This window comes from Phaenicophaeus curvirostris, chromosome 11, assembly GCF_032191515.1.
Source record: "Phaenicophaeus curvirostris isolate KB17595 chromosome 11, BPBGC_Pcur_1.0, whole genome shotgun sequence".
NCBI lineage: Eukaryota > Metazoa > Chordata > Aves > Cuculiformes > Cuculidae > Phaenicophaeus > Phaenicophaeus curvirostris.
The window spans coordinates 15,199,480-15,218,540 of NC_091402.1; the positions used below are offsets into that span (position 1 = coordinate 15,199,480).

The 19,061-nt window shown below is 66.3% G+C and overlaps 3 protein-coding genes across 4 annotated transcripts; 1 reads left to right on the forward strand and 2 right to left on the reverse strand.

The window, feature by feature from the left end:
* The first annotated feature begins 3,902 nt into the window (after window positions 1-3,902).
* PRRT3 (proline rich transmembrane protein 3) lies at window positions 3,903-8,048 on the forward strand. The gene is made up of 3 exons (XM_069865524.1): window positions 3,903-5,059; window positions 5,154-5,294; window positions 6,152-8,048. Exons 1-3 carry the CDS (start codon window positions 3,955-3,957, stop codon window positions 7,861-7,863), a joined length of 2,958 nt encoding a protein of 985 aa, XP_069721625.1. The 5' UTR covers window positions 3,903-3,954; the 3' UTR covers window positions 7,864-8,048.
* Window positions 8,049-8,121: 73 nt separating this feature from the next.
* CRELD1 (cysteine rich with EGF like domains 1) lies at window positions 8,122-12,045 on the reverse strand. Of its 2 annotated transcripts, XM_069865741.1 has the most exons (10): window positions 11,905-12,045; window positions 10,658-10,740; window positions 10,462-10,572; window positions 10,297-10,388; window positions 10,010-10,186; window positions 9,829-9,924; window positions 9,624-9,707; window positions 9,406-9,501; window positions 9,180-9,323; window positions 8,122-9,077 (listed from the first exon to the last, which is right to left on the reverse strand). In XM_069865741.1, exons 1-10 carry the CDS (start codon window positions 12,040-12,042, stop codon window positions 8,857-8,859), a joined length of 1,242 nt encoding a protein of 413 aa, XP_069721842.1. In that variant the 5' UTR covers window positions 12,043-12,045; the 3' UTR covers window positions 8,122-8,856. The 2 variants fall into 2 exon arrangements, with proteins under 2 accessions (XP_069721842.1, XP_069721843.1); XM_069865742.1 differs by lacking the exon at window positions 9,829-9,924.
* A 689-nt stretch (window positions 12,046-12,734) lies between these two features.
* IL17RC (interleukin 17 receptor C) lies at window positions 12,735-18,683 on the reverse strand. The gene is made up of 17 exons (XM_069866136.1): window positions 18,603-18,683; window positions 18,515-18,536; window positions 16,917-17,281; window positions 16,619-16,730; window positions 16,505-16,549; window positions 16,205-16,344; window positions 15,941-16,000; window positions 15,732-15,786; window positions 15,454-15,638; window positions 15,324-15,374; window positions 14,747-14,792; window positions 14,514-14,635; window positions 14,370-14,438; window positions 14,243-14,300; window positions 14,022-14,117; window positions 13,902-13,940; window positions 12,735-13,358 (listed from the first exon to the last, which is right to left on the reverse strand). The coding sequence occupies exons 1-17, from the start codon at window positions 18,681-18,683 to the stop codon at window positions 12,751-12,753; spliced, it is 2,154 nt and encodes a 717-aa protein (XP_069722237.1). The 3' UTR covers window positions 12,735-12,750.
* Window positions 18,684-19,061: the final 378 nt, after the last annotated feature.

Here is a 19,061-nt window from a genome sequence, read left to right on the forward strand (position 1 = left end):
CAAACAGAAGCCAAGAGATGTGACAATCATATTCAGCAGATGGTGGATAGTTCTCAGCCTCCAGAACCTTGCACCTCTCAAGTGAGCAGATGCTCCACACATGCAGATTTCCAAGTCAGACAGGACCAGCCTGCCCACCTACTCTGGCATTTATAGCACTGGGATCACTGGGCAGCCCCAGTTCCCACCAAGCGATGCTTGCCAGGGTACCCAGCTGTGACTTCTTCAGGCATTTGTATCACGTTTGATTTTTGATCTGACACATTATCATCAAAAGAAGCATTTCGGTGTTGATGAAACAAGTCTGTTGCCACAAATCCAACTGGTCTGAGCTTGTCATCCCAAGCAGGGGAGACTGGGATCCCTGTTTCCTGGCTTTAATAAACTCATTGTGTCTTCACAGAAGTCCAGTATCGTTGCATTGTTTTTTCAGGAGAGGCAAGATCCAGTTTCAGCTGTTTAACTCCCCTGGATCGTGGAACTGGGAAGATTGAATTTTTTCAGCTCCTCTCTGTTGTTTGAAGAAGGAAACCACTGCCCTGGCAGTTCAGCATCGGTTCGGTGATGCTAATTAGCAAGGAGAAGGTGTGGGGAGACACCAGAGCCTTGGGACCCCCAGCTCAGTGAAGGGGGTGGGTGACAGCAGCCATTCATTTTACATCCTAACCCCCCCCCGCCACTCCCCGCACCCATCTCTCCAGCATCCCCAGCAGAGCCTTTCCTGGGCAAAACCTGCTCCTCGGGGCTCCCCATCTCTGCTTTCCGGGGTCCACAGGGACGAGAACAGGCCCCTGTGCAGCCTGAACACTCCTGGCTGTGCTCAGCGAGCACAGCGGCACATGGCTGAGCTTGGAGGGACCTCTGGAGGTGTTTGCAAGCCCCTGTGCGGAGCCAGAGCAGGCCCTGGCTTTCCTGCACCCCAAGGATGGAGCATTCGTGCCATGGGGAGCAATGCGGGGCTGCCCCGGGGACCCCCACAGCCCAAACATGACCCTACACAGTGGGGTCCCAAACAAAATACTCAAACCAAGGGGGTGTTAAGGCAACAGCAGCCAGTGATGCTCCCCCGCCGCCTACCACCTTCTCAGGAGAGTGGGGCGAAGCCCCAAGGTGCCACCCCAGCTCTGGGCATGTGTTTTCTCCAAGCCTTTGCCACCACGGGGCCGCGGGGGATTTGTGGGTCTGATCCCACCTTTCACCAAAGCTCCCCGGGGAAGATGCTGAGGATGCTCCCCGAGCAGCACAGCCGCGAGGGACCACGGAGGGAACAGGATGGCACCAAAAAAATGCACACAGTGATCATCAAGGAGCAAAACTGGGCTTTGGGCTCTTCATGGGCATGTAATTGGGGCGGTTTTCTCCTAAACTGTGTTTTTGTCCTGCTTCCCTGGGGAGAGCCCAGGAGAAGGCAGAGGGCAGTGGCCAAAAGCCAGTGAAACCCAGGCGGCTGCCGGCACAGGGGTGTGAAAAAGCAGGTCACATCCTCGCCCTGAGTCCCCAGCTGTGCAGGCAGCCGCTGCGGTGACAGGGAGCGGGACTCTCATCTTTTCATCTGCCAGTGAGTCACTCGGCAGAGGAGGAGACCACTGACGGCACTGAGGATGCGGAGGTGGCTGCTGCACCCGTGCCTCGCGCTCGAGGCACCCTGGCGACTGTGCTGCACAGGGCACGGGCAGCTCCCTCCCCGCAGCCCCACCGCACGCTGGGCACCGCGGCTGCTCCGGCCGCAGGGTGAGGCCAGCGGTGATGCCTGGCAGCACCCTGGTGCCAGCCGACCTCCCTGTCCCTGCCGCAGCCTGGCTGTCCCTCCGCACGGCCTCCCCGTGGCTAATCCCCAGATTAGCTGCCTGCCCTGCATGCTTTGTGGGCGCCCGCGCAATTCCCCAGACCCTGCGCTCTGCCGCCCGCTGCAGCCCCTGGACATGCCGCCTGTGCCCAGGACAGAAACACCCGTGTGCCCTCGGGGAGCCCAGGGGTGGCAGGGAGCAGCACGGGGACACTGCTGCCATGGGCACCTGAGGTGCCGCGTGTCCCCGCTGGCCTGGGCAAGAGGAGAGCAATGGCAGTGACAGAGGGAGTCAGGGCTGTGGAGGCTCCGGTACAGCCAGAGGGAGATGGGGTGCAGGCAGGGAGATGGGGTGCAGGGAGGGAGAAGAGATGCAGGCAGGGAGATGGGATGCAGGCAGGGGGATGGGGTGCAGGGAGAGAGATGAGGTGCAGGGAGAGAGATGAGATGCAGGCAGGGAGATGGGGTGCAGGGAGAGAGATGGGGTGCAGGCAGGGAGATGGGGTGCAGGGAGAGAGATGAGATGCAAGCAGGGAGATGGGATGCAGGGAGGGAGAAGAGATGCAGGCAGGGAGATGGGGTGCAGGTAAAGAGATGGGATGCAGGGAGAGATGGGATGCAGGGAGAGAGATGGGATGCAGGCAGGGAGATGGGGTGCAGGCAGGGAGATGGGATGCAGGGAGGGAGATGGGATGCAAGCAGGGAGATGGGATGCAAGCAGGGAGATGGGATGCAGGGAGAGAGGTGGGATGCAGGTAGAGATGGGATGCAGGCAGGAGGATGGGGTGCAGGCAGGGAGATGGGATTCAGGCAGGGAGAAGGGGTGCAGGTAAGGGGCCGGGGTCTGTGTGGCGGCCGCTCGGCAGCACCGCGGGCCGGGGTGACTCGCAGCGCAGGCCCTGGCAGGGCCGGCATCCCTCCAGCAGGACGATGAAGCTCATTAGCTAATTACCCCCGGGCTGGCTTTGCCCCGGGGTGCCCGGTGCGGGGCGGGCGGGACGCGCCGGAGGACGCCCCCCCCCTACACCCACCCCCCCCGCCTCCTCTTCCCCGGGTCCCGCGGAGCCCGGATTCCCGGTTTCCCCCCGGTGCGGGCGGGTTCCCGCGGCGCGTGACCGCCCGGCGCCCGCCCCGCCCCGGCACCGGCCCCGGCACCGGCTCCGCAGGTCAGCGGGGAGGGGGGTCGGGGGCCTCCCGGGCCGCGGAGGGAGCCGGGGGGGGGGGGGGGCGGGGGGCGCCGGTACCGGGCGGGGCGGCGGGAGGCGGCGGGAGGCCCCGCTCCGCCCCGCGGCTCCGCAGCCCCTCGGCCCCGGTACCGGTACCGGCCCGGCGGGGGGAGACGCGTGTGAGCGGGGCCGGGGGCCGATCGGGGTGCGGGGAGGGGGGGACGCGGCAACGGGAACCGGGAGAGACCGAGCGGGGCCGGCGGCGGGGACAGCGAGGGAACCGGGGATGGGGACACCGGGATGAGGAGGCGGGGATGGAGGCACCGGGGATGGAGACGCGGGAACGGGGGCAGCGGGAATGGAGACACGGGGATGGGGACACGGGGATGGGGACACGGGGATGGGGACACCGAGGATGGGGACATCGGGGATGGGGACAGCAGGGAGGGAGACATGAGGATGGGGGCATGGGGGGCACCGAGGATGGGGATACAGGGAGCACCGTGGATGGGGACAGTGAGGATGGAGACACCGGGATGGGGACAGCAAGAATGCGCACACCGGGAATGGAGACCCCGGGAATGCAGTCACGGGGATGGAGCACCAGGGAGGAGACACCGGAGCCGGGATGGCGGGGAGGCAGCACCGGGGATGCTGGGGGCAGGGAGCGCTAAGCACCAAGGAGCACCAGCACCGGGGATACCGGGATGGGGAAAGCTGCGAATGGGGCCACCGGCAGCAGGGCCAGGAGGGATGGTGGCAACTGGGAGCAGGGCCCAGGGTCAGCAGAGCTGCTGGCTCTCTCCCCGGCAGCGGTTTCCCATGCTGGTGGTGTGAGGACCCCAGCAGGTGCGAGCCCCCCCAGCAGGTGCGAGCCCCCCCAGCAGGTGTGAGCCCCCCCAGGAGGTGCGAGCCCCCCCAGCAGGTGTGAGCCCCCCAGCAGCCGCCGGGGTCCTGGCTCACCAAGCTCTCTGTCACTGCAGGGCCAGCGGGGCACACACCATGGCCACGGCACAGCTCGTCACCTGGGGGCTGCTGCTGGCCGCCGGGGTCTCCTCCGAGACCCAGAGGACGCCGCCGGTGGGGCTGTCCCCAGGTGGGACCCCGCAGCGGGGCAGGGAGCCCCTGCACGACCCTGCCTGGGGACAGCAGTGGCCTGGCCCATCCCTGGCTTGGGAGGTGTCAGGGGACCCAAGTGGCGCTGGGGACCTCGGGGACGAGCGCTGGCGCCGTGGCAGCCCCGTGTCCTGGTCCCCGTGGCCGCGGGCAGGGGATGCTGCCCGGGCACCCCTGGAGACGGGAACCAGCGGGACAGGCGGTGGCACCAGGGCCTGGCGGGACGGCGATGAGGCTGTGGCCATGGTGGAGGAGCCGCTCGTCACCTGGAGAGGACACGAGGCCAAAGGCCAAGACAGGCCCCGCGGAAAGACCTGGTTGCCCTACAGCGCTGTGCTGGGGACACCGGGCCCCGAGGTGCCCACAGACACGGGGACAGGCTCCCCGGGGTCACCCTGGGAAGGGGAGGGACCATCCCCGGCTGGGCAGAGTGTCACCCCCAGCCCTCGGCCAACTGTGTCCACCATCGCCCTGACCCCCACGCCAGCAGTGGGGACAGGGATGGGGACAGCAGATGCCCACGCAGGGGGACAGCCAGTGGTGGCAGGACCCGCGACAGCCCTGGGCATCCCCCGGGACGCGCAGCTCGCACCAGCCAGCAGCCAGCTGGTCCCCCTGGGCACTGTCCCTGTCCCCCAGCCTGATGGCACGTGGCCAGCCCACGGTCCCCATGCCACCACACAGCTGGTGGGCAGACAAGAGGACGTGGGGGGGACCCCCAGCCCCTCCCCAGCTCTGCCCAGCTCTGCGTCGCGGCTGCTCCCCACGGCTCTGTCCTGGGGGCTGGCTGAGCCCTGGACCCGGGTGCTCCCGGCCCACCAGCGCGGCACCCGGAGGGCTCCGCTCAGCCGTGCCACTGCCAGCCCTGGGGACATAAACCCTCACACGGACCCCAGGCCGACGGGGCCGCAGGGACCTCACCCTGCCTTTGGCACCGGCCCCGCGTCACTGCCAGCCTCCAGCATGGCCCCTCCTGGCACCCCTGGCACAGGTAGGAGCCAGCACAGGGTGGGGGACTGACTCCCTGGTGGGGACTTGAGCCCTTGCAGGTGCCACCGCCTGGCTCTGCCCTCTCTCTCTCGCAGGGCTGCTGCCCGAGGAGGACGTCGGCTCCCCGCAGCGGGTCCGGGGAGCTGTGGGCCCCGTGAGAACCCCAAATGCCTCCGAGGCCATCCCACAGCCAACGCCACGTCCCACCGGAGGGACAGCCAGGACCAAGCACTCAGGTGAGCCCCATCGACTCGGTCCCCAGTGGGGAATGCCACGGGAGCCCATCCTTGGGGCATCGGGGCTGGGCAGGGGGATGGCAGCTATCTTGGGCTGCCCAGCTGGACACGATGACACCTTCAATCAGGATTGTGCCCGGCAATGGCTCTAATCTACTCTGAGATTAGTGCTAAGTGCCCAGTGGGTGGCATCTTCCCCGGGAGGGTCAGGGATGTGCCCAGGTCCATGCCAACCCCTGGTGGGCGCTGCGGCCACTGCATCCCGGCCATGGGCTGCAGGTGGGGGGTCACCAAGCCACGTGTGTGGTGTCCCTCAGATAGAATCATAGAATCACCAGGTTGGAAAAGACCCATCAGATCATGGAGTCCAATCATTCCTATCAATCACTAAACCATGTCCCTCAGCACCTCATCCACCCGTCCCTTAAACACCTCCAGGGAAGGTGACTCAACCCCCTCCCTGGGCAGCCTCTGCCAGTGCCCAATGACCCTTTCCTTGAAAAATTTTTTCCTAATGTTCAGCCTGAAGCTCCCCTGGCGGAGTTTGCGGCCATTCCCTCTCGTCCTGTCCCCCGTCACTTGGGAGAAGAGCTCAGCTCCCTCCTCTCCACAACCTCCTTTCAGGTAGTTGGAGAGAGCAATGAGGTCTCCCCTCAGCCTCCTCTTCTCCAGGCTAAACACCCCCAGCTCTCTCAGCCGCTCCTCATAAGGCCTGTTCTCCAGCCCCCTCACCAGCTTCATTGCTCTTCTCTGGACTCGCTCCAGAGCCTCAAAATCCTTCTTGTAGTGAGGGGCCCAGAACTGAACACAGGATTCAAGGAGATCCCCATTGACCACCTGTCTCCTTCCTCCTGCAGACACCCCTGGTCCCGCAGCCCCCTCGGCCACCTGGAAGCCGGCAGAGGCAACGACACCACCAGCCCCCCGGCATCCATCCACACGGCAGCCAGAGCCCAGCCGACCCTCCCTGGCACCAGGGGCCAATGCCACAGGGCCGCGGTGGCCCGAGCTGTGGCGCCGGCTGGGCTTCTCCTGGGATGCCCACGTCTACGGGGTGGCCACCGTCTTCCTGCTGCTGGCTCTGTGCTGCCTGGCTGGGCTGGTAGGGGCGGCCACCCTGCGTCCCCCGCACCTGCCCCACGTTTTAGGGGCGCATGGGCTGCTGCTGGCCGCCTGCCTGCTGCGGGCCACCTTCCTGCTGCTGGACCCCTATGGGGCGCGAGGCCGCCTGCCTCCCCGGGCACTGCTGCTGCTCAGCACAGCCCCCTTTCCCCTGCTGCTCAGCGCCTTCGCCCTCCTGCTCCAGCGGCTTCAGCGCCTGGCCCAGCTGCGGCTGCTGCCGGCGTGGCTGCGGGCGCTGCCAGCGCTGGGGGCAGCTGCCACCCTGCAGATCGGGGTGCTGGGGGGCGCAGACCTGCTGCCCCCCCGCCTGGGCTCCACGGCCGCGCTGGGGCTGCAGGCACAGGGCTGCGGGGCTGGAGCCCTGCTGCTGCTGGGGGGGCTCTGGGGGTGCTGGCGGGTGCTGCGGGCACCCCAGGAAGGGCCAGGGCTGCGGCGGGGGGCTTGGGCGCTGCTGGCAGCGGCGGCGTTGGGGCTGCCGGTGTGCGGGCTGCAGCTCTACAGCGCCCTGTGGCTGCGGGGCGTCCTGGGCACCCCCGGGAGATTCTCCCGGCCCGGCTGGGCAGCACAGTTCTGGCTGCGGGTCGGCGAGCTGGGCATGGTGCTGGCACTGCTGCCGGCCGCTGCCGAGCTGCCCTGCTGCCGCTGCCACCGCCGCAGCCCCACCGGCCACTCCTGCTGGGCCAAGGCGCTGCGGTACTTCTGCACCGGCCGCAAAGCTGAGGCGCCCGAGTACCCCAACAACTGCTACGACTGGGGTGGCGGCAGCGCTGGCCCAGAGCGGGCACCCACCAACGACATCTCCAAGAGCCTCATTCGCAACCCAGCGGAACAGCTGCCCCTGCGGGCGCTCAAAGACAGCAACGAGGCCTGGGCGGCCGCTGCTGGGATGCCGGGGCTCAGCCCCAAGTGCCCCAACGCGGTGGTTGCCCGCTCCTGTGCTGCCTTCGAGCAGGGTTCGTCCCCGTCGCTGGGAGAGCTGGCCTTCCGCCCACCGTCGCCCATCGACCTGCGCCGCAGCATCGACCAGGCGCTCTGCCGTCGGCACCTTCTGCATGACAGCCTCTTCAGCCAGACCCGCCGTGGCTCCGGCACCTCACTGCACAGCTCCCTGGCCCCTGCCCAGACCCCGCGCCTGGGGCGCATGGCGCGGTGCAGCTCGCTGACAGAGCTGCCTGGCCCCCGGCAGCAGCCCCCTGGCACCGTCACCGTCACCATCACCGCCTCGGCCAGCTCACTGGACAGCAGCTCACTGAAGATCAGCTGGAATCCCTGGCGCCACGGGCTGTCCTCGCCAGACAGCCTGCCCCTGGACGAAGCCCCCAGCCGCGCGCCCCTCCTGGTGCCCGCCGTGCCCCCCAGCTGGGAGCATGAGGGCCCCCGCAGCTTCCCGGCTCTCGGAAAGGCGACGGACACCCGCAGCCTCTCCAGCGACACCATCGAGCTCTGAGCTGGGGAGCTGCGAGGACGGGCAGAGACTGGGGGCGCAGGGGATGAGACCAGCAGTGGGGACCGGGGGCCTGATCCTGCACCCCTGCAGAGCAGGGAAGGAGGGAGGAGCTGGACTGGGCAGCTCCGTTTGTGCCAAACCAGAGAAATAAAAGTTTTATGTTGGGAGGTAGCCCTGTTGGTGTGCAGAGACAGCGGTGAGCAGCAGCACCCCCAGCCCCACCCCAGCCCCCTGCCCCAAGCAGCCGGGTTGGGTGTGCAGAGCTTTATTTCCTGAGATATGGACACACGGACAGATAAGCACACCCCGACGGACAAACCACAGACAAATGCAACGGCCACGCTCATGCATCTGGCAGTGCCCCCCGCTGCCAGCACGGCACCCTGGGAGCAGCCCCCGCCCCGCTGCCCTGCAGGAGCCCCCAGCCCCGCCAGCCTGGGAGGGGAGAGACGGGCTCTGCACAGGGATGGGGGGAGGAAGGAGTGGAGGGGCAACTCTCCCAGCCCCACGGCGCAGGGCAGAGGGGGGACCCAGCCCCCACTGCCCCACAGTGAACAGTCTTACGAGGAGGACACACCAGTGAGCCCAGCCCAGGAGACGCTTGCTGGTCATGCAGCACAGCCGAGCTGTGCCAGCATCACCACCCTGGCACCTGGCAGTGCCGCAGCACCCCCCTAAATCTGCCACGGCGCTGGGCCTGTCCTCCAGAGCACAAGGGGCTGGGGCAGCATGCTGTGTCCCCCCCTCACTGCCGCTCTGCTCGGCATCACCGCGCTGGCCAGAGGGAGCTGTGCAGGAGCTCCCCGGGGACCAGGCACCCCTGCCTCGTTCTGCCGGGAGGGTGGTGAGACCCTAGACTATCGGGGCTGGGGGATGCATGCAGGGCACAGCACCGCATGCAGGATCTGGCCTCAGCAGCCCCTCCTTGGGGGGGCAAGTCCCGCACCCCTGGCTGAGCCTTCACCCCCCAGCCCACAACTGGTAGCCCCAGAGCTATCTGCCCTTCATGAAGCCGTCGAGAACGCGGTCACTGCGGTCAGAGAGCCAGTAGCCAGCCATGGCAGCCACGGCACCGATGAAGATGGCAGTGAAGACCATGTCACCCTTGGCCGCCAGCGTGGCGAGGGCACAGATCATCACACCAAAGAACATCTGCTGCAGCACCACCACCTCGTCGTCGGTCACATCGTCAAAGAAGCCCTTCTCCGGGGCGTCTGCAAGGACAGCGCTCATGGCGGGGCACGGTCAAGGGGGGCGAATAGCCCCCCATGCCCCTTGCCCACAGCCCGAAATCCCCCTGCCACATCAGGCCATACCAGGGGGTTTGTCCTCCACGCATTGTCCATCCCGCCGGACGTGGCCACTGGCGCAGACGCAGCGGTAGCTGCCCTCCGTGTTCTCACACACCTCCTGCACCCCCGTGCACACCGGCTCCTCGGCGCTCGCACACTCATCCACGTCTGTGAGGAGAGGCAGAGCTTGGACAGGGCTCGGGCTGTGGGAAGGAGACAGAGCTGACCCCCGCCTGCAGAAGCCACTCACCCAGGCACTTAGCTCCATCCCGCCAGTAGCCCTTGTTGCATTTCTTGCAGCGAGCCGGCCCGGCGCCCATGCAGCCGATGCAGGCTGTGGAGCAGTCTGCCGTGGGGAGAGGAGCTGGGATCACTGCTGGAGACCCCTCCCGGCCCAACCTAGGGCAGGGGGGGATCCCTGAGCACAGGGGAGCTGCTCAGACAGAACCCCGTCCTCCTCCGCCTGACCTCGGCACTCGTAGGAGCCCTCCGTGTTGACACAGAACTGGTTGGCTCGGCAGTGCGCCATCTCCGTGCCACATTCATCGATGTCTGCAGGAAAGCGAGGGTGGCCTTGCTGAGCCCCAGCTCTGGGGACACAGCCACTCACATCCCCAAGCCCAGAGCTGTGGCCACGGGCCCTGAAAGCATCTGCCGTCCCCTCAGCCCTCACCAATGCAGCGGTGCTCGTGCAGCACCCAGCCTCTCTTGCAGCGAAGGCAGCTGGAGTCCTCTGGCCCCGTGCAGCGCCCGCAGGCCCGGTAGCACTCTGTGGGCACGGCAGGGATGGGTGCGGGCAGGGCAGACACCCAACCGCACACCCCCCATCGCCGCCAGCTCGGCTCCCCGCCTACCAGCACATATCAGGTGGCTCTTGTTCCGCGAGGCCTCGTAGTAGCCGTCACCACACTCGGCACAGAAGGGGCCACCGTAGCCCGGGCTGCAGACACACAGGCCAGTGCCGCGGCGCGTGCCATCACCATCGCATCGCCCGTTGCCGCTGCAGGGCTGCTGGGGGCCACCAGCACAGGCTGCACAGGGAGAGACCAGCCGGCTGGCAGCCGGGTTTGGAGCACGCCAGAGGGACCCCCGGGCCCTTCCAGCATCCCACGGGCACCCCACTCGCACGGCAGCTACTCACGTTGGCAGTCAGGGCCGTAGGTGCCAGGCGGGCAGCACAGCGCCAGCCGGTCCATGCAGAGCCATTGGAAGAAGTCAGGATGCTGCTGCCGCCTGGGGAGAGGGGACACACAGCTCTCAGCCCCCTGCCATCCCCGTGCCCCCGTATCCCTGTCCCCACACTCACTCGTGGAACCACCACTGCTCTATGTGCTCCTCGCTGCGCTCCAGCAGCTGGTGGCAGGCGAAGTCAGAAGGGGCGCAGACGCCCTCCAGCACCTCCAGCAGACGGGTCTCGCTGTGGTGACAGGGAGTCAGGGTGAGGACGTGTCCCATCGGGGCAGCTCAGGCCCCCCCCGATCCCCTGGCTGGGGGGCACCCACCTGTGCTGGTACTTGGCCAGCTTCTCCTCCTCCCACGCTGTGTTGCCCCCACCAAAGCCTTCGTGCTCCGTTCGCTCCAGGCCCTGGGCAGGCATCGGAGGGGGGCGGTGCAGGTGTGGGACTCCCAGTAACCCCTGTCCCTGCAGGGTCCCCCCTGGCCTGCCCTTCCTCACCCCAGCAACCCTAAATCATCCCAGGGACCCCGACCTGCTGCCCTCTGCTCTCTCCAAATCCCAGCTGCTGCCCCTTCAGACACCTCCTGCCTCTCCAATGTCCCCCCCCAGGCACTGTCACCACCTTGTCCCCCTGTGTGCGCTCCCTGCACCCCCCCTCAGCCACGTCACCCTACCCAGGAGCCACCCCCCTGTGTCAGGCCACCCCCAGCCCCACAGGCTGCGTGTCCCCCACGTCACCCTCATTCCTCCCTGCCTGCCACACGTGTCTCCCCCCACCACCCATGTCCCATGCTTATCACTGATGTCCCCCTGCCTGTCACCTGCATCCCCCTGCTTGCCACCCACACCCCTTGGGTCACCCTTGTCCTCTCTGCCTGTCACCCACATTCCCCCTGCCCGCCACCCGTGTCCTCTTCATCACCTGTGTCCCCTTGCCTGCCATCCATGTCCCCGCCTGTCACCCATACCCCCCCATCACCTGTATCCCTGCCTGTCACCCAAGTCCCCTTCTGTCACCCAAGTCCCCCCAACACCCGTGTACCCCCCTGTCACCCACGTCCCATCACCTGTGTCCCCCCCTGTCACCCACGTCCCATCACCTGTGTCCCCTCCATCACCCAAGTCCCCCTCCGTCACCCATGCCCTCCCAATCACCCGTGTGTCCCCCTGTCACCTATGTACCCCTCCGTCACCCATGTCCCCTTCCGTCACCCATGTCCCCCCCATCACCCAAGTCCCCCCCTGTCACCCAAGTCCCCCTCTGTCACCCGTGTCCCCCTCCGTCACCCGTGTCTCCCCCAGTCACCTATGTCCCCCTCCATCACTCATGTCCCCCTCCGTCACCTGTGTACCCCCGTGTCACCTCTGTCCCCCCCTGTCACCCACGTCCCCCTCTGTCACCCATGTCCCATCACCCAAGTCCCCCTCTGTCACCCGCGTCCCCCCGTCACCTATGTCCCCCTCCATCACCCATGCCCCCCCCTGTCACCTCTGTCCCCCTCCGTCACCCGTGTCCCCCCCTGCCACCCGTGTCCCCTCCTCCCCCGCCCCCGCCAGCCCCCGGCCCCGCACCCTGCTGAAGCTGTCGGCGAGGCCGCGGCAGGCCCTGCAGGGCTCGTTGCCGTCGCGGTCGGTGCCCGCGGCCGCCAGCAGGGCCGCCCCGAGCAGCGCGGCGGCCGCCAGGGCTCCCCCCCCGCGCCGCGCCGCCATCCTCCTCCCGCCAATGGCCGCTGACTCAGCGCGCGCCGCCCCCGCCAATGGCCGCGCGACGGCCCCGCCGCGGCAGCCAATCCGCGCCGCCCCCGGGCCCCGGCTCTAGCCAATCAGCGCCGCCCTGGGCCCCGCCCCCCGCCACGGCAACCAATCGGCGCCGCCTCCGCGCCTCGCCCCCAGCCAATCAGCGCCGCTCTTGGCCCCGGCCCCCGCGCCAACAACCAATCAGCACCGCCCTTGGTCCCGCCCCCTGTGCCCCCAGCCAATCAACCCCACCCCAGCCAATCCAGGGCACCATCCCCCTCCCCCGACAACCGCGTCCAGTTCCCCCTCATCTCACCACTGAACTGCTCTACTTCCCTTTTTGTCCCCCCGCCCCTCACCGGCCCAGTTCCCTCTTACACTCCACGGGCTTGCTCTAGTTCTCTCTCAGCCCCCCAAACCTGCCTTGTTCCCCCCCAATGAACCAGCCCAGTTCCCCCTCACTGGCCCAAACCGCCCCAGTTCCGCAACATCCGACCTGAACCGGCCCAGTTCCCCACCCACCCTCCCATCAAACCGGCCCAGTTCCCCTTCACCCCCTGCAAACACCCCCAGACCACCACCCACCTCCTGCCCCCCTTGCTCCCCATCACCCCTCCCCAAGCCCTCCCCGTCCCTGCCACCAGGGCTGGACTCATCCTTGGCAAAGGCACAGTCACCACTTTATTCCCCCAGCGCCCGCTGCAGCCCCTCGGCCACCGCTGCCACGTACGGCTCTGGCCACGGGTCCCGCCGATGCCCCGATCCTGCCAGCGCCCGCAGGAACCCTGGCGTCTCGCTGGGCAGCGCGAAGGCCGGGGCTGCCCACAGTGCTGGTGGCACCGCCGGCACCAGGGCCTCTAGCCGAGCCACCACGTAGCGCCCGCTGCCCGCCGCCAGCACCGGCATGGCACAGGACAGAGCCGCCGCGAACACCTCGCAGGGTGCTACGGTGGGGACGTCATCAGGGCTAGGGCCGTGGCGGGGGCCAGCGATGCTTTCAGCGTCCCTAGCCCCCGGCACGGCTCTGGCCCTGGCATCCCACCGGCTGGTAGCCGCCACAGCCGCCGGGGAGAGGAGGAGGATGACGGTATCACCCTCACGCAGCGCTCGGCGATGGTGGGCGTGCAGCCAGGGCAGCGGCCCCCACGCTGCTACCCCACTGCCACCGCCTGGTGCTGCCACCACCGCCAGCCCCAGCGGGCGCAGGGCTGCCATCAAGGCACACGCTGCCCGCTCCGCTGATGGCTCCGCCGCATGCACCAGCAGCGCCCGCCGGCCTCGCAGCAGGCCTGGGGGGAGAGGACTGTCAGCATCTGAACCCCTTTCTGGAAACCCTGTACCCACGCCACAGTGGGGACCACCCATAATGGTTGCACTCGATGATCCGGTGGGTCTTTTCCAACCTAGTGATTCTACGATTCTATGATAATGGGGGGACCACCCCTTGCAGCACCCTTCTACCCACCCCACGGGGCAACCACAGTAGGATGCAGGGTGGGATCACCCACAATAGGGTGACCCATCCCCTGTCTCTGTCCCCAAGCCCTGCAGCCGCCCCCGTACCCAAGGTAAAGGACAGCCATGGCGGGAAGCAAGCTGAGACCACCACTGATGGGGGACCCTAAGGACAGTCACAGCAAGAGGCAGGCTGGGACCCCCCAATAGAGTTCCCACCCTCTATTCTGTCTCCCTACACCTCTAATGACTCTATGGGGCAGCCATGGTGGGCAGCAAGCAGGGACCCCCGCTTGGCTCTGTCCTCTGATCCAGGTGCAGAAGATAAGGACATGCCTGCCCCATCCCTCCAGACCCCATGCTTGACCCACACTCACCCTCGGAGCCGTAGTCAGCCCTCAGAGTCTTCAGCCAGCCTGTGGGCAAGAGAAGCAGTGAGCTGGGGTCTCAGGCTTGGGTCCTGGGCTGGGCACGGCCCCCAGGCAGGCACTGCTCACCTTTCGCATCCTCTTTCTTCAGCAGGAGCAGGAGGATAAGGCAGGCAGCTCCCAGTAGCGCTCCCATCCACGCCAGCGCCCAGCGGGTGCGCAGGTCTGTGGGGCAGGGGTCAGCATCCACCGAGGGCCCCCAGCACCTGCCTGGTGGCTCCGCAGGGTGGGTGCCCTCCCTCAGCCCCATGCTGCACCCCCTTTTCCCTAGTGCAGCCAGGAACACTCACACTTGTGCAGAGGACAGGCCCAGAGCGTGACCCCAGTGCCGTTCTCGGGGTGCCAGATCTGTGGGGACAGGGACATGTCACACACTGCCCGGTCTGTGCCCGCTGCCCAAGAGCTCCCTGCACTGACCTGTCTGCACTGCCCCGTGGCCACATCCCGGCGCAGCTCCTCTTCCAGCAGCCCAGGGTGCCCAGCTCTCTGCAACGGTGGCAGGGGGTGAGACCACTGTGCCGCTGGTGCCACCGCTGGGACAGCGGGGTCCCTGCCCCTTACCACGCTGGTGAAGCTGGCGAGGGGCGTGCAGGTGCCCCGCTCCAGGGCACACAGCGATGCGTTCCCCCCGTGTTCTCCGTGCTCCAGCAGCAGGAGGTCATCAGCGCGGCCAAGCAGGGCTCCTGGGGACGCGGCAGAGGGCTGGGAAGGGTGGCAAGGAGAGGCCAAGGGGTGCTCACCCCTAGACCCCTAGGCTGCCGCTGCTCCTGCCCTCCTGCCCCAGCAGTACTCACGGTCCCGCAGGCACCGTGTCAGCCGGACCTGACCACCGCTCCACACCTGCCCCAGAGAGTAGGTTAGCAGTGTAGAACAGGAAAACTGACCACAACCAAATACAGCATCAGCTCTGCCTTCTTTCCCCCTCTGCCCCTTTTGACAGACGACAATAAGCAAATGACTCAACCTATTTAAATTACATTTTGAGTGGCTTTAGTCAGCGATTGTGTTTTCTTGTGCAGTACTCTTAACCTAATATTATATGGCCCTCACAGCAACTGGGAGCTGTGGATGCCAAAACATTACAAAACAGATCCCGACAGGAAAGGTTATGAAGAAAGTCCATGCTGTTTTTCCCTAGCTAAGGCAAGGCAGTCTCTAAAGCAAGCTGCTATTGGAAGTGAATAACACTTCAGAATCACCCCATTCTTTACAGAAAGCAGTTAAAACAGAATAAAGTATGGTGTTCCATTGTTAAAAAGAAATATTTTGCACAAATAGAACTGAATCTTGCTAATGAAAAAGCTTTATGAAAATATCAGGTTTAGTTAACACATCCCTGTGGGCCAGACATGGGGCAGAGAAGTGTCCTACCTGCACACAGAGGCTGGGGTGTGGCTGCAGCCCCCTGAACTCCTGCGGTCCCTGCGGGTGGAAGGGATGCTCCATCAGTGCTACCTGCATCCCTCCCCACGCCTCCATCGCCCCACGGAGCCCCACTCACCTGCCCCACGGCTGGCTGCTGCAGGCCAGGCAGGGCTTGGCAGGGTCCAGTGGGTGCCGGCTGCCAGCAGGGCACCAGCTCGGCCGGGAGGTCGCAGGGGGCCAAGAGGGAGCAGGTCAGTGCCTGCCCTTCGGCACGCAGGACCAGCTGGCTGCGTGCCCACAGCCGTTCCCAGGCCTCAGCATCTGCCATGGCAAAGAAGAGGCGTCTCCACCTGTGTGGTGTCCCCTCAGGTCCCACCCGTGTCCCAGTCCACCCCAGCCCCGCAGCAGGGGTACCATGGGAGAAGGGGCACAGGCTGGCACGCAGTGGGTCCTGGGTCTCCAGCCAGACCTGGGGAGGGTAGAGAGAGAAGGATAAAAGGATCTGGGGTGCCCACGCTGTGACCATGACACGACCGGACCCCTCAGGATACCAAAGGGAACCCAGAGTCCCTGTGCTTTGGCGGCAGCTCGGCCACCCCTGCAGTGTCCTCTCAGGTACCCACCTGCAGGCAGAGGCAGGGCAGCACCTCCTCGGCCGGCAAGCTGTAGTTCATGGGGCCGCTCTGTTGCCAGGAACCAGATGTGGGTCACCCCATGGCAAATCACCCCCCGGCAGAGTCACCCCGGTCCCCCTGCATAGAGGGACCCACTCTGGGGGACCCTCTCACGGTGCCCTGCCTATGACACAGACGTGGCTCCCCAGAGGGTGGGGGGCAGCGGCCAGAGCCCGGCCAAGGCGCAGGCTCAGGGAAGGGGTTCCTACTCACTGTGGTTATCGCACGCTCTCGCCCGCCAGCACCGTGGCTCTGGTTGTGGTACAGCCGGAGGGTGTAGCCGTGCCCCGTCACGGCCCCCTGCACCTCCACGACCACCTCGTTCAGCCCCGGGGTGATCTGCAGCCTGGGCACTGCACCCGAAGCCGCTCAGGGCACCCAGCACCGCAGCACAGGGCACGGCGTCCTGCGGGTCACCCTCTCCCCAGCACCCACCACCCAGAGATCCCCAAGGGACATGTGCTGAGGGGGGGTGTCCCAGCACTGCCATGGCCTGGGGACAACAGCACTTACCTTGGCACTGGGGGACAGCAGACTGTGCCGCGGGCCACGAGCAGTCTGTGGGGACAGGGGGTCAGCGGGCCGGGGGGACAGGGGCCACCGTGGCAGGGCAAGCCAGGGGCTCACCTGGCACCCGCTGTCTCTGGCTCAGTCTCCGGCGGCCACGCGAGTTGGTGTACGCTGTGACGTGGAGCTCAGAGCCCAGTGGTGCCTCGAAGCACCGGAAGATCACCCAGCCCTGGGCAGGAAAACCACCACCGCGTTGCGGTGAGGCACTGGCATCACCAGCACCCACCTCCCTGGGGCACAGGGAACAGGGCCACCGCGCCACAAACATACATCAGTGCCAACACCCACAACCCCACGCACCGCGGAGCCTGGGGACTGTCGGTGCACCCATCCCTGGTGTCCCACACCTACGTACCAGGGGTCGGTTGGGTAGCGTAGAAGCCAGCGGTGCCCACACCTCCACGGCCACACAGCGGGAGGAGGCGTAGGCATTCCCGGAGAGCAGCAGGAGCCCGGTGATGTTGGGCTGGGATGAGGCAGCCCCATTCACCGGTGACCGCTGCCCCCCGTCAGTGCCATCCTCTGTCCCGGGGTGGCCTGATGGCACGGCCTGGTGGGGCTCGCTGGCACCGGGTGGCAGGGCCAGGCGCAGGCGAACCTCCAGACAGGGCGAGCAGTCCATGGGCTCCGCACAGCGCAGCGCAGGCTCCAGGCGCAGCTGAGCCAGGGCCAGCCCGCGGCCGGGCTCCGGCAGCTCCATCCCGCACAGCGCGTCGGTGTCTGGGGGAGAGGGAGGGCGAAGGTGGTGCGAGGTCCCATGCCCTGGGTGAGCTGGGGACACTGGCAGTGGAGGTGGCACTTTCCAGGAGTGGGCACGTACAGAATCATAGAATGGTTGGGGTTGGAAGGGAACTTAAAGATTGTCTATTTCCAACCTTCTCACTTAGCCGGGAGGGGACACTAACTTACCCAGGACAGGACACTTCCTTACTCAGAAGGGGACACTGACCCAGAAGGGGACACTTATAGAATCACAGAATAAGTTGGGTTGGAAGGGAACTTAAAGATCGTCTATTTCCAACCCCACTTACCCAGGAAGGGACATTTAACCAGGCAGGAACATTAACCCAGGTGGGGACACTGACCCCGGCAAGGGACACTGACCCGGGAGGGGACACTTACCCAGGCAGGGGACACTTACAGAATAATAGAATGGTTCGGATTGAAAGAAAACTTAAAAATTGTCTATTTCCAACCTCCCTACTTAGCCAGGAAGGGACACTAACTTACCTAAGAGGGACATTTAATCAGGCAGGGACACTAACCCAGGTGGGGACAATGACCTAGACAGGGGCATTTACCCAGGAGGCGACACCCAGACAAGGGACATTGACCTGGGAGTGGACACTTTCCTAGGCAGGGGACACTAACCCAGGCAGGGGAAACTTATGAGATGGGGACACTTTCCCAGGGAGGTGGCACTTACCAGGAGGGGACCCTTTCCCAGGCAGGGACACTGACTCAGGAGGGGACACTGACCTGGCAGGGGACACTTTCCGAGGCGGGGGACACTTACCCAGGAGGGGACACTTTCCTAGGCAGGGGACACTTTCTCAGAAGGGGACACTTTCCTAGGCAGGGGACACTAACCCAAGCAGGGGACACTTTACCAGGGAGGTGGCACTTACCAGGAGGGGACCCTTTCCCAGGCAGGGACACTGGCTCAGGAGGGGACACTTTCCAAGGCGGGGGACACTTACCCAGGAGGGGACACTTTCCTAGGCAGGGGACACTTTCCCAGGAGGGGACACTTTCCGAGGCAGGGGACACTTTCCCAGGAGGGGACACTTTCCTAGGCAGGGGACACTTTCCTAGGCAGGGGACACTAACCCAGGAGGGGGCATTTACCCAGGAGGGGACCCTTTCCCAGGCAGGGACACTGGCTCAGGCGGGGACACCGGCCCGGCAGGGCCCCTTAGGGTGCGGGGCCCCTTTCCCAGCGGGGACACTCACCGAGGAGGCGGCAGGCGAGGCCCTGGGGGGGAGGCCGGGGTGAGCCGGGGCCGGGGGCGGCCGCCGGGGCGCGGGGACACGGACCCACCTGCGAGCAGCGCAGGGTGTCGCGGGGGTCGCCGCCCGCCGCCACCGCCGCCACCAGCAGCGCCAGCCCCGCGGCGCCCATGCCGGGCCCAGCCCCGCTCCCGGGGCTCCCGGGGCTCCCGCTTCCTGCCGCGATCCCGGACACCCGGCCCGGCGACACCGCCCCGGGGTGGGGCCTGCCCGCACCCGCCCGGGAACCGGAGCGTTGGGAAAGACCTGAGGGCGAGGGATCCCGCCCGGCACCAACCGTGTCCTCGGCGCCTCCCACACCCGGCCCTAAACAGACCCCGGGACGGCGCTCACCCACCTCCCTGACGGCTGTTCCAGGGCCCGATGACCCTTTCCATGGATAATTTTTCCTCATATTCAGTCTGAACCTCCCCTGGAGGAGCTTGAGGCCATTCCCTCTCATCCTGTCCCCTGTCACTTGGGAGAAGAGCCCAGCTCCCTCCTCTCCACA

Coding starts and splice junctions, on each gene's coding strand:
- PRRT3 (XM_069865524.1), top strand. CDS start 3,955: ATGGCCACGGCACAGCTCGTCACCTGGGGGCTGCTGCTGGCCGCCGGG. Junction 5,060..5,153: donor TCCTGGCACCCCTGGCACAG/GTAGGAGCCAGC, acceptor TCTCTCTCGCAG/GGCTGCTGCCCGAGGAGGAC. Junction 5,295..6,151: donor AGCCAGGACCAAGCACTCAG/GTGAGCCCCATC, acceptor TTCCTCCTGCAG/ACACCCCTGGTCCCGCAGCC.
- CRELD1 (XM_069865741.1), bottom strand. CDS start 12,042: ATGGCGGCGCGGCGCGGGGGGGGAGCCCTGGCGGCCGCCGCGCTGCTC. Junction 10,389..10,461: donor GAGCAGTGGTGGTTCCACGA/GTGAGTGTGGGG, acceptor CCCTCTCCCCAG/GCGGCAGCAGCATCCTGACT. Junction 10,187..10,296: donor CTACGGCCCTGACTGCCAAC/GTGAGTAGCTGC, acceptor CTCCCTGTGCAG/CCTGTGCTGGTGGCCCCCAG.
- IL17RC (XM_069866136.1), bottom strand. CDS start 18,683: ATGGGCGCCGCGGGGCTGGCGCTGCTGGTGGCGGCGGTGGCGGCGGGC. Junction 16,345..16,504: donor TGCTGTCCCCCAGTGCCAAG/GTAAGTGCTGTT, acceptor CTTCGGGTGCAG/TGCCCAGGCTGCAGATCACC. Junction 14,793..15,323: donor ACCCCAGCCTCTGTGTGCAG/GTAGGACACTTC, acceptor TCTCTGGGGCAG/GTGTGGAGCGGTGGTCAGGT.